This window comes from Dendrobates tinctorius, unplaced genomic scaffold (assembly GCF_039654945.1).
Source record: "Dendrobates tinctorius isolate UK_male_01 unplaced genomic scaffold, ASM3965494v1 ptg000007l, whole genome shotgun sequence".
In the NCBI taxonomy this organism is placed as follows: Eukaryota; Metazoa; Chordata; class Amphibia; order Anura; family Dendrobatidae; genus Dendrobates; species Dendrobates tinctorius.
In genome coordinates, this window is record NW_027361675.1 from 27,924,099 (window position 1) to 27,944,412 (window position 20,314).

The 20,314-nt window shown below is 41.1% G+C and overlaps 1 protein-coding gene across 1 annotated transcript in view; it reads left to right on the forward strand.

Annotated features, from left to right (window-relative positions):
• The window catches only part of HPCAL4 (hippocalcin like 4), a 117,516-nt gene extending 97,894 nt beyond the window's left edge, over nucleotides 1-19,622 (forward strand). The window contains exons 2-4 of the mRNA XM_073572954.1: nucleotides 11,074-11,242; nucleotides 11,411-11,626; nucleotides 16,325-19,622. Coding sequence (XP_073429055.1) covers nucleotides 11,081-11,242; nucleotides 11,411-11,626; nucleotides 16,325-16,522 — 576 coding nt within the window. The 5' untranslated portion in view covers nucleotides 11,074-11,080 and the 3' untranslated portion in view covers nucleotides 16,523-19,622. The remainder of the gene's footprint in view (nucleotides 1-11,073; nucleotides 11,243-11,410; nucleotides 11,627-16,324) is intronic.
• Nucleotides 19,623-20,314: the final 692 nt, after the last annotated feature.

Here is a 20,314-nt window from a genome sequence, read left to right on the forward strand (position 1 = left end):
AAACTTGCACTACAAATTAGACAAATGTAGGCAGCACCGACCAAGACCCATTCATGAATGTAGTTGTGCTAACTTTTTTGTGGCATTTTACTGCAGAATAATGACACATTTACCAAACTGTTTGTGCCTGTATGTGGCTCATTTTACTCTGAAGAATAGTGTCTAATTTGTTCTGTAAGGCTATGTGTTTGCTTGCAGAAACTTCTGCAAGTTTTCTGCATCTCTTGGCAGCATAAACGCGTGTTTTGCATGCGTTTTTGTACAGTAATGCTTTTTTGAACTAAATAAAGATATTTAAAAAAAAAAATTTGTGATGTAATTTCTTGGTTCAGCACCACCTGTTTCATTCTGATGCAGTAGCATCAGAGAAATGGGATTAGGGATTGGTGTCAGTGTAAGGGGGTGAAGCACAAGAAGACTCAGAGGGGGGTTACAGTTGTGGCCAAAAGTATTGACACCCCTGCAATTCTGTCAGATAATACTCCGTTTCTTCCTGAAAATGATTGCAAACACAAATTCTTTGGTATTATTATCTTCATTTAATGTGTCTTAAATGAAAAAACACAAAAGAGAATGAAGCAAAAAGCAAAACATTGATCATTTCACACAAAACTCCAAAAATGGGCCAGACAAAAGTATTGGCACCCTCAGCCTAATACTTGGTTGCACAACCTTTAGCCAAAATAACTGCGACCAACCGCTTCCGGTAACCATCAATGAGTTTCTTACAATGCTCTGCTGGAATTTTAGACCATTCTTCTTTGGCAAACTGCTCCAGGTCCCTGATATTTGAAGGGTACCTTCTCCAAACTGCCATTTTTAGATCTCTCCACAGGTTTTCTATGGGATTCAGGTCTGGACTCATTGCTGGCCACCTTAGAAGTCTCCAGTGCTTTCTCTCAAACCATTTTCTAGTGCTTTTTGAAGTGTGTTTTGGGTCATTGTCCTGCTGGAAGACCCATGACCTCTGAGGGAGACTCAGCTTTCCCCCACTGGGCCCTACATTATGCTGCAAAATTTGTTGGTAGTCTTCTGACTTCATAATGCCATGCACACGGTCAAGCAGTCCAGTGCCAGAGGCAGCAAAGCAACCCCAAAACATCAGGGAACCTCCGCCATGTTTGACCGTAGGGACCGTGTTCTTTTCTTTGAATGCCTCTTTTTTTCTCCTGTAAACTCTATGTTGATGCATTTGCCCAAAAAGCTCTACTTTGGTCTCATTCTTCCAAAATGTTTTAGGCTTTTTCAGGGAAGTTTTGGCAAACTCCAGCCTGGCTTTTTTATGTCTCGGGGTAAGAAGTGGGGTCTTCTTGGGTCTCCTACCATACAGTCCCTTTTCATTCAGACGCCAACGGATAGTACGGGTTGACACTGTTGTACCCTCGGACTGCAGGGCAGCTTGAACTTGTTTGGATGTTAGTCGTGGTTCTTTTTCCAATATCCGCACAATCTTGCGTTGACATCTCTTGTCAATTTTTCTTTTCCGTCCACATCTAGGGAGGTTAGCCACAGTGCCATGGGCTTTAAACTTCTTGATGACACTGCGCACGGTAGACACGGGAACATTCAGGTCTTTGGAGATGGACATGTAGCCTTGAGATTACTCATGCTTCCTCACAATTTGGTTTCTCAAGTCCTCAGACAGTTCTTTGGTCTTCTTACTTTTCTCCATGCTCAATGTGGTACACACAAGGACACAGGACAGAGGTTGAGTCAACTTTAATCCATGTCAACTGGCTGCAAGTGTGATTTAGTTATTGCCAACACCTGTTAGGTGCCACAGGTAAGTTACAGGTGCTGGTAATTACACAAATTAGAGAAGCATCACAAGATTTTTCGAACAGTGCCAATACTTTTGTCCACCCTCTTTTTTATGTTTGGTGTGGAATTATATCCAATTTGGCTTTAGGACAATTGTTTTTGTGTTTTTCATTTAAGACAAATTAAATGAAGATAATAATACCAAAGAATTTGTGTTTGGAATCATTTTCAGGAAGAAACTGAGTACTATCTGACAGAATGGCAGGGGTGTCAATACTTTTGGCCACAACTGTACCTTCTCCGCTCCTGATCTGGAACCACCTGGCCAGACAGCAGGCTTGCTAGGGGGAAGACTTTCTGCCCTGGACGTGCTGGGTCATGTGACTGCTAGGAGGAGAGAGGAACAGGAAGGAGGGCAGCCTGAGAGCACGCAAAGCTTAGAGCAGCGTGTGAAGGGGACAGGGCAGGTTGCAGTTGCATGCAGGGGAGAAGAGAGAACTCCCATTCAGAGGACAAATCCAGGGGGACTGTGCACAGAGACTGCATCTTGTGAGTACGTGAGACCACAGCCTGCAGTGACTGGAGAGGTGCACTCTGACCCCGTGCAGAGACAGTGACCCCCGTGCGTAGCCCCGGTACCTGCGGTGTTGGTGCAGAGTCCCTGACTCCTGTTGAGAGACTTATAAAAACACAGAGCCCTTGATTCCTGCGGAGAGACTGTTTAGTTTTGGAGCATAGACTCAGTACAGGGGACACCTGGAATGCCTTGTGTTCCCCCTGCCTTTCTTCATTAACCCCGAGACCCCTGTTGTGGGTCCTTAGAGACTGCAGAGCCTACAGTGACTAGAGAGACGACAAATGCCGCTGCTGACGGCGCCGACGCGGGAGAAGACGACCCTACAAGCAAGTACTCAGCAGACTGATAAGTTCCAAGAACACCTGTTTCTAACTGTTATTCTTTTTGACTGTTTGATATACTGCTTTAAAAACAGTTTAACCCTCACTGCTTTATCCCTGTAAATAAAACCCTTTAACTTTTGATCTGTCTCAGTTCCATGGTGACATACCAGCCCCTGCTCGTTTATTAGATTAGCAGCTGTCATTGACACCAAGCCCTAGGCTTAGTAATGAAAAGGTGTCAGCAAGATACTCTCATTACTAAGATGGTAAGTAAACACAAACACACACACTAAACAAACACACACACATTGTCACCAGCCTATGTAGGAGCATTAACAGAATGAGCCTACATAAGCTGTAACCAAACAACTCTTAATTTAAAAAAAAAAAAATTGTATGGGCTCCCACAAAATTTTCATAACCAGCAGAGGGAAAGCTGATGGCTGTGGGCTGATATTGATATTCTGGGAAGAAGCCAATAGCCATAAAGGTTCCCATGCTATTAATATCAGCTCTCAGATATCGGTTTAGCCTTTACTGGCTAGTTGACAGGGGGACCCCAGGAAAAACTTGACATCGGGTCCCCCTATGAAATCTAACCAGCAAAGGCTAGGCAGACAGCTGTGGGATGATATTGATAGCCTAGGAAGGGGCCATGGATATTGACCCCTCAAAGACTTGTGAGAATCATGTGGGAATAGTGGATGAGGGCAGGTATATCTCGCCCAGATACCTTTCCTATGTGGCCTAGTCTGGTCAGTATCTCACCTGGTTAATAATGAATAATGGGAGGTGGATATAAAAGGATGCCAGGTGGTTGTGTGAGTGTCTCAGCCTGGGGACACAGAGAGCCTGTCTGTGTGAGAGACACACGTGAATGAAAGCAGTGCCCATGGTAACTGTGGTTTGGCTGGACGGGAGAAGCCCGCCAGTTGGTAGTTAGGTTGTACCTCGTTTAGTTAGTGCCGGACAGGCAAGGATTTGTTTTATGTTTTTATTTCCTTTATGCATTGCTTTCACCTTTAATAAACCTGACCCAGTGTCAGTTATACCCAGACCCCGGCTGTGCGCCTAGGTTCCATGCTGAACGCACGTGACCTTTGACCCCAGCAAAGGCGATCTCGGAGTGTTTTATCACAGACTAAAACAGCTCTCACTCCCAGAAAAGACTCATCTAGATGCTGCACCAAATCTGGCACTTAGCCTCGCTCTTCCCACTTGCCCGATAGCGGTGGCAAGTGGGGTAATGTTTGGGGGGGGTTGATGTCACCTTTGTATTGTCAGGTGACATCAAGCTCACAGGTTAGTAATGGAGAGACGTCTATAAGACGACCCATTACTAACCCCATAGTGATATTATAAAAACACAGACCACCCAGAATAAGGTCCTTTATTTAAAATAATGCCAGACTTCTTTATTGAATCTAAGTTAAACCATATTTACCGAATGCTTAATCCAATGAAGCCAACGTCTCCTGCAACAAAAATAAAATAATAAACCACAATATTCCTTACATGTCAGTTGAGAAGACAATACATAAGGTTCCACGACAATCCTGATGACTTTGAGAGCAGTCACTTATGTGACTGCTCTCAAAGACAGCCGGCGATACACTGACAGGAGGTAATCGCTCCCGCAGTTTGTTTGTTTTTTAAATGTGGCTGACGAGAGGCTACTTCTCCCATCAGTGGCTCCTGCCATTACTGTTATCAGTGACAGCAGACATAGCTTGATGGGAGGAGTAGTCTCATCAGCCCACGCCTGCTGACCTGCGGTAAACGTTTTACCGCGAGTCACCACTTCGGGTCACAGTCACAGCTGCGGGGTCATGCTGACATCTGACAGCATGACCTTGCAGCGCTCTGACCAACGTTACTGCCGATAAGAACCACTGCGCTGGTGTTTCCCACATTGCCACACAGATGACAGCGTGGGAAACACCAGTAAAAGCACAAACAAAAACTCAGCAAACATTTTTATACCTGTGTTTTTGCTGTGGATTTGACTGACTCAATTGAAGTTAATGTGTGGAAAACGCTAAAAATCTGCACAAGGAATTGACATGCTGAAGAAAAAAATGCACTGCAAAAACTCTGAGGAAGTTTCCTGAGCATGTGCACAACATTTCAGCATTGTCATTAAATTAGCTTGCATAAGGATCCAATTGCATAGACTGTCACTGGAGCGTCTCTGCTACCTGTTCTCGGTAGTGGGACCACACACTCATTCATAAGACCTCATTTCAGCATCTACCTACAATACAAGTGATTTGTGTAATATGGTGCAATGATCCTTTGGCTGTACATCAACTGTATTTCTTGACTTAGTGGCATTCTCACTAAGTTCCTCACAAGCACTCTTTAGGTAGCATGTCTCTAGGATCTCCTTACAGGACCATCTCTAATTTACAATGAGCCTCTATTGCTTCCCTGACTATGGGCAGGCATTGGGTCAGCTTCTTTACTTCAGGTCATTTCTTTATTTCAGATCCAGGGCAGGTCCAAGCTAATTCTTGTAATCTGGGACAGTATGCAAATGGTGAGCCAACCTGTCCCCCACTTGCTATGTCAGAAAAAGCAACCTTAGATCCACTCATTTGTCATCTACGTTGAAAATCAGGGCCTTCAATAACCTATGTTTACTCTTTGCCACGACTTCTGGCTGCGAGTAGGACCTGGAGTTCACCACACATGCTCCAGGGCCTGCTCGCAACCTGAGGCCCCATCTTAAGGCCCCTTTACATTTAGCGATGCACCAGCGATCCCGACCACGATACGACCCGGTCAGGATACGCTGGTGCATTGCTAAATGGTCGCTAGTGAGCTGCCAAACAGGAAGATCTCACTAGCGACGCAGCAATGCTCGGCAGTCGTACTTACCTTTCAGACGCAGCGATGATGTCTCCTTCCGCTGGCGTCCATGTCTCGCTCGTCGGTGCCAGCAGGAAGCTGACGACAAGAAATGGACCAGGCCCATCTCGCGCGATCAGTGATAGCCAGCGGGGAGCCGGGTCGGAGGTGAGTATCACATGTAGCGATATCGCTACTGCGTCACAGAATCGGTGACGCTTTAGGGATATCGCTAGCGTTATCACTATGTGTAAAGGGCCCTTTAGAGTGAACAACGGGCCAGCAATGCGACAGAGGCCTGGACAGTGGGCAGAGAGCAGGCAGGATGGGTGAATAGGCAAGTGGTGAGGTGAGTATGTTTTTATTTTTAAACCTTTTGCCAGCCTTCTAAGTATTTAAAGATTTTATCTGTCATTGTTATCCAACATGTGTATACAGTATAATATGTTTAGGAGGGCACCACCTAGTGAACAAAAAGGATCAACTGCTACATATCAATTCACGTATCAGAGAAGGAGAATAAAAGATATATGTAGACCATAGTGATTACCTCACACAATTGTTTATTACTTATTTATCAATACCAAACAACAAGAAAGACAAGCCACAAAGAAACTTTAAAAAGAATTGAAAAGTTCAGAAGATGGCTATATGTACACAGTCAACCTCGTCTAGGTATAGGCCAGGTGATCCTATCCCGTGGTTCCAGATAAAAAAAAAAGTAATAATACATGGCTAATCAATTTGGTATATTACCATAAAGTGCACTGGATACACAAAATAAAGTGCATTGTGCAACAATATCCTCATGTATATTAAACTCAAAATATGGATATTTTGTAAACAGAATTGTCATAACGTCAGATTTAAATTGCATGGGACGTACAAAGCAAGGTTTGCATTGAGCCGATCTTCAACAAGTCTGTTTATAACTGAACTTGTCTAACAATGGTTTCTGTGTGAACACTCCATGTAGAGATACAATAGGCAGATGTAAAACACTTGCAGAGTCATGATATGTTGCAGAGCTATGTACAATTCATTCAGACTTATTCCTCAAATAGATATTCAATACCAGTATGACCAAGACGTTTTGAGAGCGATATCAAAAATATGGATCCTATCTGAAATAACACGGGCATAGGAGTGTTCCCACACGTGTATCGCTGCTACCAATGCGGCTTCATCAGGGGAGGGGTATTATTTTGGGGTTGATGTCAGCTTTGTTATGTCAGCTGACCTCAAGCCCAGTGATCCCACAGATGACAGTGTGGGAACCGCCGGATGTTCTGACCCCCTTTTCACTTGAATAGGGTCCGGGATCAATTTCAGGTACTGTACTTGTACCCAAACTTTTTTATAAAGTCCCGAACATTTACAGGTCTGCCCATCCCTAAATTTCTGTCTATTTTGAGGCTCATTTCTCATAGCTTAAAACTGCATGATTTTTATGTTCTCATCTTTTTTTTGCTAAATAGATAATATGGAAAATAAAAAAAACATTAAAAAGCAGTTAATTTTGTCATAGCCTATTCCCTTTATAGTTTTAAAACATTTCAATTAAAGCTAGAAAATTAGGTTTGTTTAATATTAACTGTAGATTCTATACAGAGTGAAGAAGTAGTTAGTAAAGGATTAGGATTTCCTAGGGATCAAAAAGGATCAAGATATCTAACAATATAATACTAGTGCAAAGCTCTTTCCCATGAGAGATTAGCAACTGAGGATGTAAAATGATCAGAAATTAACTTTTATAATGCATTCGCGCCTTCTCTGTTCTTTCATTTATGGTATAATAATGTTATTAGGCACAGTGCAACATATTTCAATGGTGTCACATGTATAACATAATTCAGGAGTATATTGGTCGTATGCATATTTGCAGGTGTATGTATATACACATGGGCAGCCTGTAGAAAAAAGCTAAAAGGCCATACTTCCGTTTAACTATAGAGACAGATAATTGAAAGAAAAGTGCAGTAGCTGGGGATCATATAATTCCACTTCTTACCTACTTTTACTTTGCAACCTCAAAATATATCTCGATTCATGCTCACATCAACAGAAATCAGACAAGCCGTGAGGGTAAAGCAAAGTGTTCTTTAGTTTACACTCCAATCATTTCATGTTTTCATAAAGATCAGATATTTCAGGAGAATTAAACTTTATGATAACTTACTGGATTTGGATTTTTGTGGCATTTTTCCCCAAATGACTACAATAGAGAATCCTGAAGAAGCATTATACTGTATGTGCATAAAAGGTCTCCTGGGTTTGTTAGTGCGGTGCCAGTCTTATTATGACATCAGGATCTAATCTGTGCCTATAGTGGCAATTCTCACTTACTGATATTCATCACAATTTTTTTTTTTTGCCTAAAATACAAAGTAAATGTGTCATCTTTAACTTTAGGCCATTCAGACATCATTTCATCTTCAATTTGCTCAACTGTTCACAACAAAAGTTATTTTGACCAGGGATGCCCAAACTTTACAGAGCAAAGTACTGTAAGGAGCATGCGCAGGAAAGGGCAAAGAGCACCGACACATGCGCATTACAGTACTTTGCTCTGCCCTTTATTCTGTATCTAATAGGTGTCACTTATTTGTCTTGGCTTGAGTCCCAGGCTTTGTTCCCTTTTTTATAGACACTATGCTTTGTTTTGGTGCACATTGGATTTCACAAGTTGCTCTGCAAACTCCAGTGAGTTCGTGGCTTTTGATTTGCCTCTCTAGAAATCCTACAAGCAGCTCTCAGTGAAATGTTGCTTTGTTTTCCAGACCTCATCTGTTCCTGTTAACTGTCATTTCCTAATTACATTTTGAACTGAGAAAAGTGTAAATTGAAAACACTTTGCCATCTTCTTATAGCATTCTCCTGCTTTGACGGCCTCCACCATTTTCAATTTCAGAGTACTAGGCAGCTGCTTAGATGAACTCATGGCTGCTGTTTTTTTGCACAAGGTTATAGGAGGATGGATTTTTATAAAGCTGGGAAATTTGCATCACCTGGCCTTTCCCATCTATGATAGTGAACAAGCCATAATCCTAACAGGCTAATTAAGGTCTGAAACCTTGGTCAAAGTTCTCTGAGCACACAAATCTCTGAGGGTGCCCAAACATTTGCATCTGCCCATTTTCCTTTTTGTAGTTTTTAAAATGTAAAAAATGACTATATTTATATAGATTTTTTTGCCTAAAGTACAAAGGAAATGTGTCATCTTTAATTTTAGACCTGTCAGAGATCATTTCATCTTCAACTGTTTATAGTAACAGCAAATATGACTAGAGGTGCCCAAACGTTTGCTTTCTGTCTTATGGTTATACTCATCTACAAGCATTCCTCTGACATACTCCAATGTAAGCTCATAATCTGGGCCTGCATCTAGTGCATTTACAAGTATGTCATAGCTTTCTGGTAGACCGCTTAGTAGTAGTGCAGCAATATGGAAATCCTTTAGATCTTCCCCAATGTTCCGCAGGTACTCTACAATTTCTATAGTATTTCTTATATAATCCCTGCATATCTTGGCCTTTATTTAGCTTACACTGATATAGCGTTCTCATTAAGTAGAGCTTATTGCTCAGATTTAAGCTGGAGTCACACATAGCAACTTACCAGCGATCCCGACAACGATATCAACGTGTCAGGATCGCTGGTAAGTCGCTATGTGATCGCCGGTGAGCTGTCAAACAGACAGCTTCACCAACGATTAGCACAGCGATGCCGAGCGCACGGCATCGCTGTGTTCGTTAGCGCTGATACCATGGATCCATGTAAAAAATAAAAAAATAGAATTAAAATAAAAAATATTGTTATTCTCACCTTCCGACGTCCGCGCAGCATTCCCGCCTCTCTCCACGCTCCGGTCCCAGTAATCCTTTGCAAGAATTACCGCGATGACGTCCGTTCTTGCAGGATCGCGAAGTCTCGCAGTCATTCTTGCAAAGGATTACTGGGACCGGGAGCGTGGAGAGAGGCGGGAAGACTGCGCGGGATGCCGGAAGGTGAGAATAACAATATTTTTTATTTTTTTATTATTTTACAGCTGATCGCTGGTCTGCTGCCTCTCACACGCAGCGATGTGTGATGGCCAGCGGGAGATCAGCGACGAAAAAATGTCCAGAGGTTTCTTGCAGCGATTAGCAATACCGGCAGGTTGGCCGGTCGCTGATCGCTGTCACACACAGCAATCTCGCTGGTGAGATCGCTGTTGTGTCACAAAAGTTGTGACTCAGCAGCGATTTCGCTAGCGAGATTGCTATGTGTGATGGGGCCTTTATTCTTTCATGCACTTTCTGCAGCTGTTCCCAAATATCTTTTGCAGTTTCACATTTAGGGTGGTTTCACATTAGCGCTTTTTAAGCGCACGCACGGCCGGGGGTAGCTCCACCCCCGAGCCGGCTCTCTGCCCGGCGTGCCCGCCCCTTGCTTGTAGCGCCGCCTCCTAGCGGACAGCGGCGCCTGCGATCGGCGCACCCTATCTTTAGCATAGGGTGCGCAGATCGTGCGCAGGCCGTGCGCTAGTTGCGCTTTGACCTGCGCTGCGCACTTTTGACGGTGCGCCGTGCGAGCCAAAATCCGAAAAGTTCGATTTTGGCGAGCACGGCGCACCGTCAAAAGTGCGCAGCGCAGGTCAAAGCGCAACTAGCGCACGGCCTGCGCACGATCTGCGCACCCTATGCTAAAGATAGGGTGCGCCGATTGCAGGCGCCACTGTCCGCTAGGAGGTGGCGCTACAAGCAAGGGGCGGGCACGCCGGGCAGAGAGCCGGCTCGGGGGCGGAGCTACCCCCGGCCGTGCGTGCGCTTAAAAAGCGCTAATGTGAAACCACCCTTACATACATGCGCAATCTGATCATCATCTATACTGAGGGAGATGGTGCTTTGTGCTTTTTGATCCTTCTCTGCCCAATCTTCTGGTAGTGGGTCAGGTCTAGACTCCTGTATTTCCACAAATCTTATCAGCAGCATTTTTACCTTGAATTTCCAGAATTGGTAGTTCTGGTTAATCATATTTGGCACTGTGAAGTTCACAGAGTTGTTGCATGCAGTCATTTTTGCTTGTTATTAATTACACTGTTGTTCTCTCTTCCCTGGGCTGTTCTCTGGATCTTTAGATTTCTGGGCTCATAACCTGTTGGCAGCGGATTAATATACGTAATATCTAGCCGTTCAGTTGTTGCAATATATACAGTAATAAGCATTATTCCAATAGTTTATCCACTGCTTTTACATGAGTATGATATATTTTGTCTTGTAAATTCTGTAATTTCAATAAAACTTTTATTTTGATATCAATATAGCTTTATTACTGAGATTTTTGTCTCCATTTTTTAATAAGTTCCATACAATTCAGAAACATATACTGGAAACTGCTATGTGATTTGCCATAAAAACAGCTCTAGCTACAATTCCTAGAATGTGTTCATTTAAAGTAGGCACTCCTGATAATTGTGGTAAAATTTGTTGTTCTTTTTCTAAAATTGAATGAATACCGAACAATAGAAATAGAAAAATGTTGTCTCAACTATCTCATTATTTTGTTTTTAAACCTTTATAGTGCCAAAATGGGAAAACCAAACAGCAAGCTGGCTCCAGAGATGCTACAAGATTTAGTGCAAAGCACAGAATTCTCAGAGCAAGAATTAAAGCATTGGTATAAAGGATTTCTGAAGGATTGTCCATCCGGCATCCTTAACCTGCAAGAATTCCAGCAGCTCTATATTAAGGTATTTATTGCCTTCTACTCATATTATAGCATATTAATGTATATCCATGACCACAGATTTGTCTGCAACACAAAACTTTATATGAAAGCAAGTAAATGAAACCAAATAAAATATATACTAGTTTACAGTATATCCTTTACCAAGTATCTGCTTATATTGTATTTACAGTTTTTCCCATATGGTGATGCTTCCAAATTTGCTCAACATGCCTTTCGTACTTTTGACAAGAATGGAGATGGTACTATTGATTTCCGGGAATTCATCTGCGCCTTAAGTGTCACATCACGTGGGAGTTTTGAGCAAAAGCTAAACTGGGCATTTGAAATGTATGATTTAGATGGAGACGGGAAGATAACAAGACTGGAAATGCTTGAGATTATTGAGGTATGAAACATTAAAGGCTGGATCGTATTGAGTAATGTTACGGGAAGAGAAAAGTAAATGCATGAACAGATACAGTTAGGTCCATATATATTTGGACAGAGACAACATTTTTCTAATTTTGGTCCTAGACATTACCACAATGAATTTTAAACAAAACAATTCAGATGCAGTTGAAGTTCAGACTTTCAGCTTTCATTTGAGGGTATCCACATCAAGTGGATTCCTCGGTCCCTCACATGAATTTGTGGAAGATAATTTTATTTTAGTTTCATTTTTATTTTTATTTTATTTTTATTATTTTTCCTATTTTTTATTTTCACATATAATTTTGTATTTATAGAATGCTTTTTTGCACTTGGCACTTTATTTATTTATTTACTGTATAATTAATTATATTGATGGATTTATCTGTATATCTATTGAGTATTCACATTATTAATTATGTATCATTAAATCCTTATTGATATATTTATATATATGTATTAATATATTGTATTAAAAATAAAAATGAAACTAAAATAAAATTATCTTCCACAAATTCATGTGAGGAACCGAGGAATCCACTTGATGTGGATACCCTCAAATGAAAGCTGAAAGTCTGAACTTCAACTGCATCTGAATTGTTTTGTTTAAAATTCATTGTGGTAATGTCTAGAACCAAAATTAGAAAAATGTTGTCTCTGTCCAAATATATATGGACCTAACTGCATTTAATAAGTTTTTCAACTTATCTGCAGCAAGAGAAACATGCCATTATGAAATCATAGGGATTTTAATAGGAAATGGTACCATGTCTTGTTAAGCTAGAAATAAAAAGAGACTCTCCAGTGAAAAGATAATGATAAATATCTATGAGTATGTAAAGGGCTGCCAGGGCGGTAGTCATGGCTGAGGTTGTCGGGCGTTGTACACTCTGGCCTCCCTCTACAGGAAACGGTACCTTTTCTCTTGCATGTTACAATCGGTACTCATGGTGCTGTCAGCGTCTTCTTTGCTGCACTGACTTGAAGCTGATCCTGGATCCCAAAGATTAGAGTCACAGTCCAGAGCAACTTTTAACTGAACATATTTATTTACTCCAGGACACAGCACATCCACGTAGTATACAGCATTTCCATCACAGTAAAGATGGCACACTACTTCACCTTTCCCTTCAGTGTTCCTTGTGTCACTAAGTATTTCCGAGGGACGGAGTGTCTCAGATGACCTCTCAGTGTCCTCCTTGTGGAACGTCATCCCGGTAGAGCGTTCTCCGCCTGAGTCGCCTCAGACAACAGAGATTCAGCCCATGAGGCTATCCACCACATACTGGAGTGACCTGCCCGTTCACTTTTACGGTGACCTTCCATCTTCCTCTCTTCCTGGTTCTACTGTAACTGGTTCTTCTCTAAGTTCCCCCCGTGGATGGCTGGGAATACCCTTAAACGTTACGGGGTAGTTAGGCAGCTCGAGCATATAGCCCACCCTAGTACTATGGGGTCAGGCCCCTGATTGACTAGATACAGGAAGACCTTCCCGACTATTCTCCAACTAACCCCTCCTATAGTTAACTCTTATATTACTAACTACAGTAGTGACCTCTATGCCCCATCTAGTGGTCACAACCCAGACTGCACTATCCCTATCGTACACAGGTAACAGTATTAAGGCAACATATAATACATGGGTAATACAGCAACAACAATACAAATATATTAAATATATACATACAATAATAAGTCTTAAAGGGGTTAATTATCCAACCCCTTACAAGTATACTGCATAACTGAAAACTGTGCAGGTTAAATGTTCGTCTAGTTACAGCAATAATCAAAATATTTTATGCAGATGAATTTTGGGCCTAAATTGAAAATCTTTAAGTGGAACTTTAAATGCCTTAAGTACCTTTTATAGAACTGACTAGTAATAGGCCCGATGCTATCGCATTGGTAGTGCGGTGAAATTAACATCTGTGTATGCTTAGTGGTGCTAACAGGAGCAGCGCGGGTAGAGTGTGCAGTTATGGCTGTTACTCCGCAAGCGCGTGAATTGCAGCCACATACTGCACCTGCGCAAGTGACATACACTTCACCACTATTTCCGCGCATGTGTAGTAACGACGTGGCTGTTACTGCGCCTGCGTGGGAATAGCAGAGATGTGTACTGTATATACTCGAGTATAAGCCGACCCAAGTATAAGCTGAGGCACCTAATTTTGCCACGGAAAACTGGGTAAGCTTATTGACTAGAGTATAAGCCGGGTATGCATTGTCCCCCCATCCTGTCCTGGTATGTGTGGCTCCCCCCGTCCCTGTCCTGCTATGTGTGGCTCCCCCCGTCCCTGTCCTGCTATGTGTGGCTCCCCCCGACCCTGTCCTGGTATGTGTGGCTCCCCCTGTCTTGCTATGTGTGGCTCCCCATCCCTGTCCTGGTATGTGTGGCTCCCCCCGTCCCTGTCCTGGTATGTGTGGCTGCTCTCCTGCCACTCCCTCTCCCCCGCTGGCTTATACTTGAGTATATACCGTATGTCATTTGCACAGGCGCAAGTGACACTGCCATGGTGCCTTATGGGATTCGGGACAGCGGCCAACTGGCAATTATCAAAGTAGATGCTTTCATATATGGCAGAAAAACTTTTATGAAGCCTTAAAGCAAAGGTATATAGATGTTATTGCAATCTCTGTGCTGCACAAATGAGTTTCTGATTCACAATTACAATAGTTGAGAAATGTTTGGGTGGTTACTGCCAATATGTGATCTCCTCACCAATCTCCGGCTATCAATGCGTCCATGACAAAAGCAGAGTCCATCGCTGAACAGAAGAGACTTCCATTCCAGTCTCTATTGCTCCATTCCAGCCTCCATTTAGAGACCAGATAGGCAATGCCATTAAATGAAAGTCCCACTGATCCTACTTTTCCAGGATTATGGTGTAGAGTGGCTTAATATACAGCAGCCAAACCCCTATAATCTTCCTTCCAGGTACATTAACAGTTTTGTGTTACATTGATTTGGTCATGGAGTCAGTGGTACAGCCATTTCACAGAAGTGTCTTAGGAGCTGTTTTTCATCACTACAACACCAAGTCACCTGTTGCTTGTGCTACTGTGAGCAGACTGCGTGGACTAAATGTGCTACCATGACCTGCAGCGTCTCCAAACTTGTCTCTCATCAAGCATCTCTGGACGTCAATTTTTGGCAATTGTAACTGGAGCTGCAGCCAGAACATTCCTCAGACAATTATTAATAATCTCATTAACAACAGGCCAAGACGTGAAAGTGAGTGTATTTCTGTGGGTGATGCTCATACCCAATATTGAGTAATTTGAAATATTTTGAATTTTTTTTATTTTTAATTTGCATATCTTTAACATGTTCATCAGTCCCTTGATTTTTGCAATTCCACGACTTTTCCTTCTTGATGCTCGAATTTCCATGTTGAGGAGTGTATAAAATGTTTAACTGCAGTAATCAGAGACAAAGAAAATCAATTGTTGTAGAATGCTACTTGAAGTTTAATATACCATTTAGACAATTGGAGTTTCTGTAGAGAGCATATCTGATGACCAGGCTCGCACTGGCAAATAGGGTAACAGGGGAATCCCCCCGTTAGGCCCCTGTACAGATCTGAGCACCCAACTCCACTGTATGGGCAGTGTGTGGCATAATTCTCTTGATTCACCCTGTATAGAAAAAACAGCATCTCATGGTTTATTAACCAAACTACACAGTTTATTATTATACAGAGCTATAGGTAAATTTGTGAACGAAGGTAGTGTAATATTTGTATGCAGGTGAAAAGTGGGCCCCCCAATGTCAAAGTTACTGGTGGGCCCTTGGCATCCCAGTCCTACACTGCTGATGACAAAACATCATCCATTGCTGTACCCAGTTTAGGAGCCTTTTTTACTTACCATTTTATCAATTTTGGCCACAATTAGATGTTTACTCAACTAATTCATTAGTGGAACAATTACCTTTAAACACACAGCATTATTATGGTTGGATGGAAATAGTTTTATGGAATCATTTCTTATCCTGGTTATAGTTGTTTAGTCTCTATTCACATCTGCGTTCAGCATGTGTTATGTGTAAATTCTACCTCACGTAGGTTTGGTCCCATTTTCATTCTGCACCTGTTTTAACAGATGAATCTGACACCACGACTTCTGTAAAACAATAGCTGAGAGAAGCAGAATAGATCTTCTATTATGGGCAATCCTGAAGGGGCATTTTTGGCAGGGCATTTTGTTCTTGCTATAAATAGTTGCATTGTTACAGAATTAAACATATCTAAGGGGTTGTCCCATAAGAAACATTTATCACTGTTCCACAGGATAGTTAAAAAATGTATGATTGTTGGGGTTCTTGCCACCAGAACTCCCACCAATTACAAGAAAGAGGGTTCCAAAGTTCCCTAGGGGAGTGAAGAATTATTGTGCACATATGACCCCTCTCACTACCATGAACACTACTACTCCCCTACACCCATGGAACATGGAGCAGTGATTATGAAGATGCACTGTCTCTCTATTTAGAAAGATGGGTCTTAGATGTTTGACCTTAAATGAACAAACATTTCTCATCTCTTCAGTGGATAGGCAGTACGTTTTTTTATACGGCAACTCCTTTAAAAATATACACATCATATTGAAAGTTGATCCAATAATTTAAAGGCTATTAATTCTTATATTTTCTCTCTCCCCATTTAACCCTTAGGCCATTTACAAAATGGTGGGCACTGTAATTATGATGCGCATGAATCAGGATGGCCTAACTCCACAACAGAGAGTTGACAAAATCTTCACAAAGATGGACAAAGACAGAGATGATCAAATCACCCTGGAAGAGTTTAAAGAGGCAGCAAAAAGTGACCCCTCCATAGTGCTTCTTCTGCAATGTGACATGCAAAAATAACCTCTTCTCCACCTTGACGGCTCTGTTGAGCACCCTGCATGCACCTCACTACCTTTCCCATCCCACATCCTCCTGGGACTTTCTTCCTATTCAGTAACTGTCCTGATCTCATGAAAGAGGGAGGTGGTGAATCAACTTCTCGACAAATGATGATATGAGACTGACAATGCCAACCAGTAACACACACGCACAGGAAGATGTACACATCATTGTGTACAGGATTTCAGCACTCTCATAATCTTTTATGGCTTAAAGTTAAAGATATTCTTAGTGTAATACTACACATATAAATCCATCTGTCTCTGTCAATGCGTACGGTAACAAGAACAGTCTAGGTCTTCACAGTAAAAATGTTTCTATTTACTGTTTGATTGGTCATGGTTGAATTCATGAAATTATTTTGGCGCTTGATATATAAGCAGTGTACATTATATATTTTGTCAGTTGCTTGAAGCTAAGCAATGGGAAAGAAGGTTATTTTGCTATCAAAATTTGTAATGCTTTCCATCGGTCAGCCTATAGTGTTGGGTTATATTTGGTCACCCTACCTGAATAGGGGAATTACTTAGAGGGGATGTCAATGTGGCACTTATCCACAGGATAGGTGATAAGTTCTTGACTAGGGTTCCAATAGCTGGGACCCACATGATCATGAGATTAGGGGGTCTCAGAGACCTATATGTTAATGGACTGGCGGACACAGACAAGAGAGGGCACTTGTGCAAGAACAGTATATGGGCCCTTTGTATCCCAATAGCTCATCATAATGCAAAATTCCACCTGCCTTAGAGGTGAAAAAGGGGCCCTCCTTACCTTTTGGGATCCTTTGCGGACGCACAGGCTTCAGCAATCATATGTGGCCGCTGTGTTAATGAATCAAGCAGCAGTGCACATGTGGGATCATCACTCCAAAATCTATGAATGGCAGTCCAACAGACTTTAAATGGAGCTGCAGGAGCAATTGTGAATTGAAACATAAAAGTCGTAGGAAAAACAAATTCCCTGCAGGGAGTGCTTATAAGTCAGCGTTTCTCCAGCTTGTAGCATCAGCATTTCAGCTCATGTAAGTGTATAAGGAAATAGCAAACTATTAGATACAGTGCAATTTTCTTATACATGAATGTGTGTGCATATAAACTGGAGATAAACTTTATATTTCTATTTAGGCAATTGGCTTTAGTGAATATAAACTTGAAATAAATCAGTTAGGCCATTTTCCCATGTACCGCTGCAATTTGTGAAATGCATTTTGTGCGGTAAATCCACAATATTTAACTGTTAAAGCGGTTGTGATTTCATGATAACTTATACCCAGTGTGTGTTTAAAGACCAAGTGTAGCTGTTTCTTTGGTGCGTTTTTTTTTTCCTTATAAACTTATGGAGAGTCTAAAAACGCACGTAAAATCACAATTGTGTCTTTCAGTGCATAATCATAGTGTTAAAAGCACTAAATGTGCATTAAAAGCACATAAAAAATATTTTGACAAATCCACGCCTAAAATACATACATAAAAAAAGGAAAACACATCTAAAACAAAATATACAATAAACAGAGCAGATTAGTAGTATGCTCGTGACAAATGTCATCCTAATGAAGGATTACATCAATTTCCAAAGATAATATAATATAAAGGGACATTCATGGACAAAATTAGACCTATCGCACTGATATGTAACACAGACCATGAGCAAAAAGCTCCAAAAAAACACGATAAATAGATCAACACATAATACGGTAGAAAAATATAAATTTATTAACAAAAGTATATTAAAACATCGAATACAGATCAATATAGGGGGATGTTAGGAAAATTAGTGTCAAATCCAAAAAGAATGGGCTAGACAGCAAAGGGAGACAGAACTGGACAGCAAACTGGTTTAACAAGGTTGATGTAAGAGGAGAGGAAAGGTAATGTAATTGATGGAATGGTAAACTCAAAATCATCAACGCGCGTTTCGGAGGGTCAGTCCTTCATCAGGGGGCATGGGGTGGGTGGACAGACTGGTAGCCGCTGGTGAGTGTCCTCGTACGATCTTTACACTTTTATATTGCGCCCATTGTGGACATATGATGCCTTGATGCTATGTGAGGAAATATGGACACTCGATATAATGATGATTTTGAGTTTACCATTCCATCAATTACATTACCTTTCCTCTCCTCTTACATCAACCTTGTTAAACCAGTTTGCTGTCCAGTTCTGTCTCCCTTTGCTGTCTAGCCCATTCTTTTTGGATTTGACACTAATTTTCCTAACATCCCCCTATATTGATCTGTATTCGATGTTTTAATATACTTTTGTTAATAAATTTATATTTTTCTACCGTATTATGTAATAAACAGAGCAGACAGCATACATTTGTGGAAACTGTGAAAAAATGCAGCATTTCCGCTACATGGAAACATGGCCTTAGACATGGGTGGGAATATAGGAGGTAAAAACAACAAAGTTTACAAATTAGTCCTGTGAACTGAATGTTATTTATGTCATATAAATCACAATAGATTGGCTATGGATGCATGGCATGCGCTTTTATTTTGCTTACATATGAATAATTTGCATGCTACATAATTAAAATACAAACATGCTGTTTATTACCATTATTTTTTTATGTGTCAAGTGCTTAGAGTGTCTGAGTGTTGTTAAATGTGAATTTGTGGCAAATACCACATAGGTGATTGATGAACTGTTCTTTTTTCATAGAGATCTCAAACCACCAAGTGCATGGCAGATACATATTTGGAACATTATTACCACATTGCTAGGTGATTTGAGAGACAGGCTCAGAAATTGGTTTGTAACAAGACTTCTATGGCAACAATAATTAATGAACATGAATTCCCTTATGTGCCAAATAAAAGGATAAGCAAACAAAATTCAGCCCTAATTGTGTTGCTATGGTTAACATGGTGCAATTATGCCGAAAAATTGTATGTCAGCACTTTTGGACCTGTCGGTCCTTTAACTGTCCCCATGACTGTCCCAGCAGAAGATTCCTAAACCCTTGCTTGCTCTGTGTGTGAATGTATAGTCTGAACAGTACAAGTTGACTTGGTATATTTTTCTATTTGAAAATAAAATATATTAAAATGATGAAAGCATTATTTTTCATTTTGATTAAAATAAGAGATTTAAAGTATTGATCACAGCCCCACACTTCGGACAGAAGAAATACACAGTATAAATATATATCAAATAGCTGATATATTTTATATATACAGGTGCTTCTCATAAAAGTAGAATATCATCAAAAAGTTAATTTATTTCAGTTCTTCAATACAAAAAGTGAAACTCATATATTATATAGAGTCATATAGAGTGATCTATTTCAAGTGTTTATTTCTGTTAATGTGGATGATTATGGCTTACAGCCAATGAAAACCCAAAAGTCATTATCTCAGCAAATTAGAATACTTTATATCACCAGCTTGAAAAAATGATTTTAAAATCTGAAATGTTGGCCTATTGAAATGTATGTTCAGGAAATGCACTCAATACTTGGTCGGGGCTCCTTTTGCATCAGTTACTGCACCAGTGTGGCGTGGCATGGAGGTGATCAGCCTGTGGCACTGCTGAGCCTTCAGCTCGTCTGCATTGTTGGGTCTGGTGTCTCTCATCTTCCTCTTTACAATATTCCATAGATTCTCTATGGTGATAAGGTCAGGCGAGTTTGCTGGCCAATCAAGCACAGTGATACTGTTGTTTGTAAACCAGGTATTGGCACTTTTAGCAATGTGTGCAGGTGCCAGGTCCTGCTGGAGAATGAAATTTCCATCTCCAAAAAGCTTGT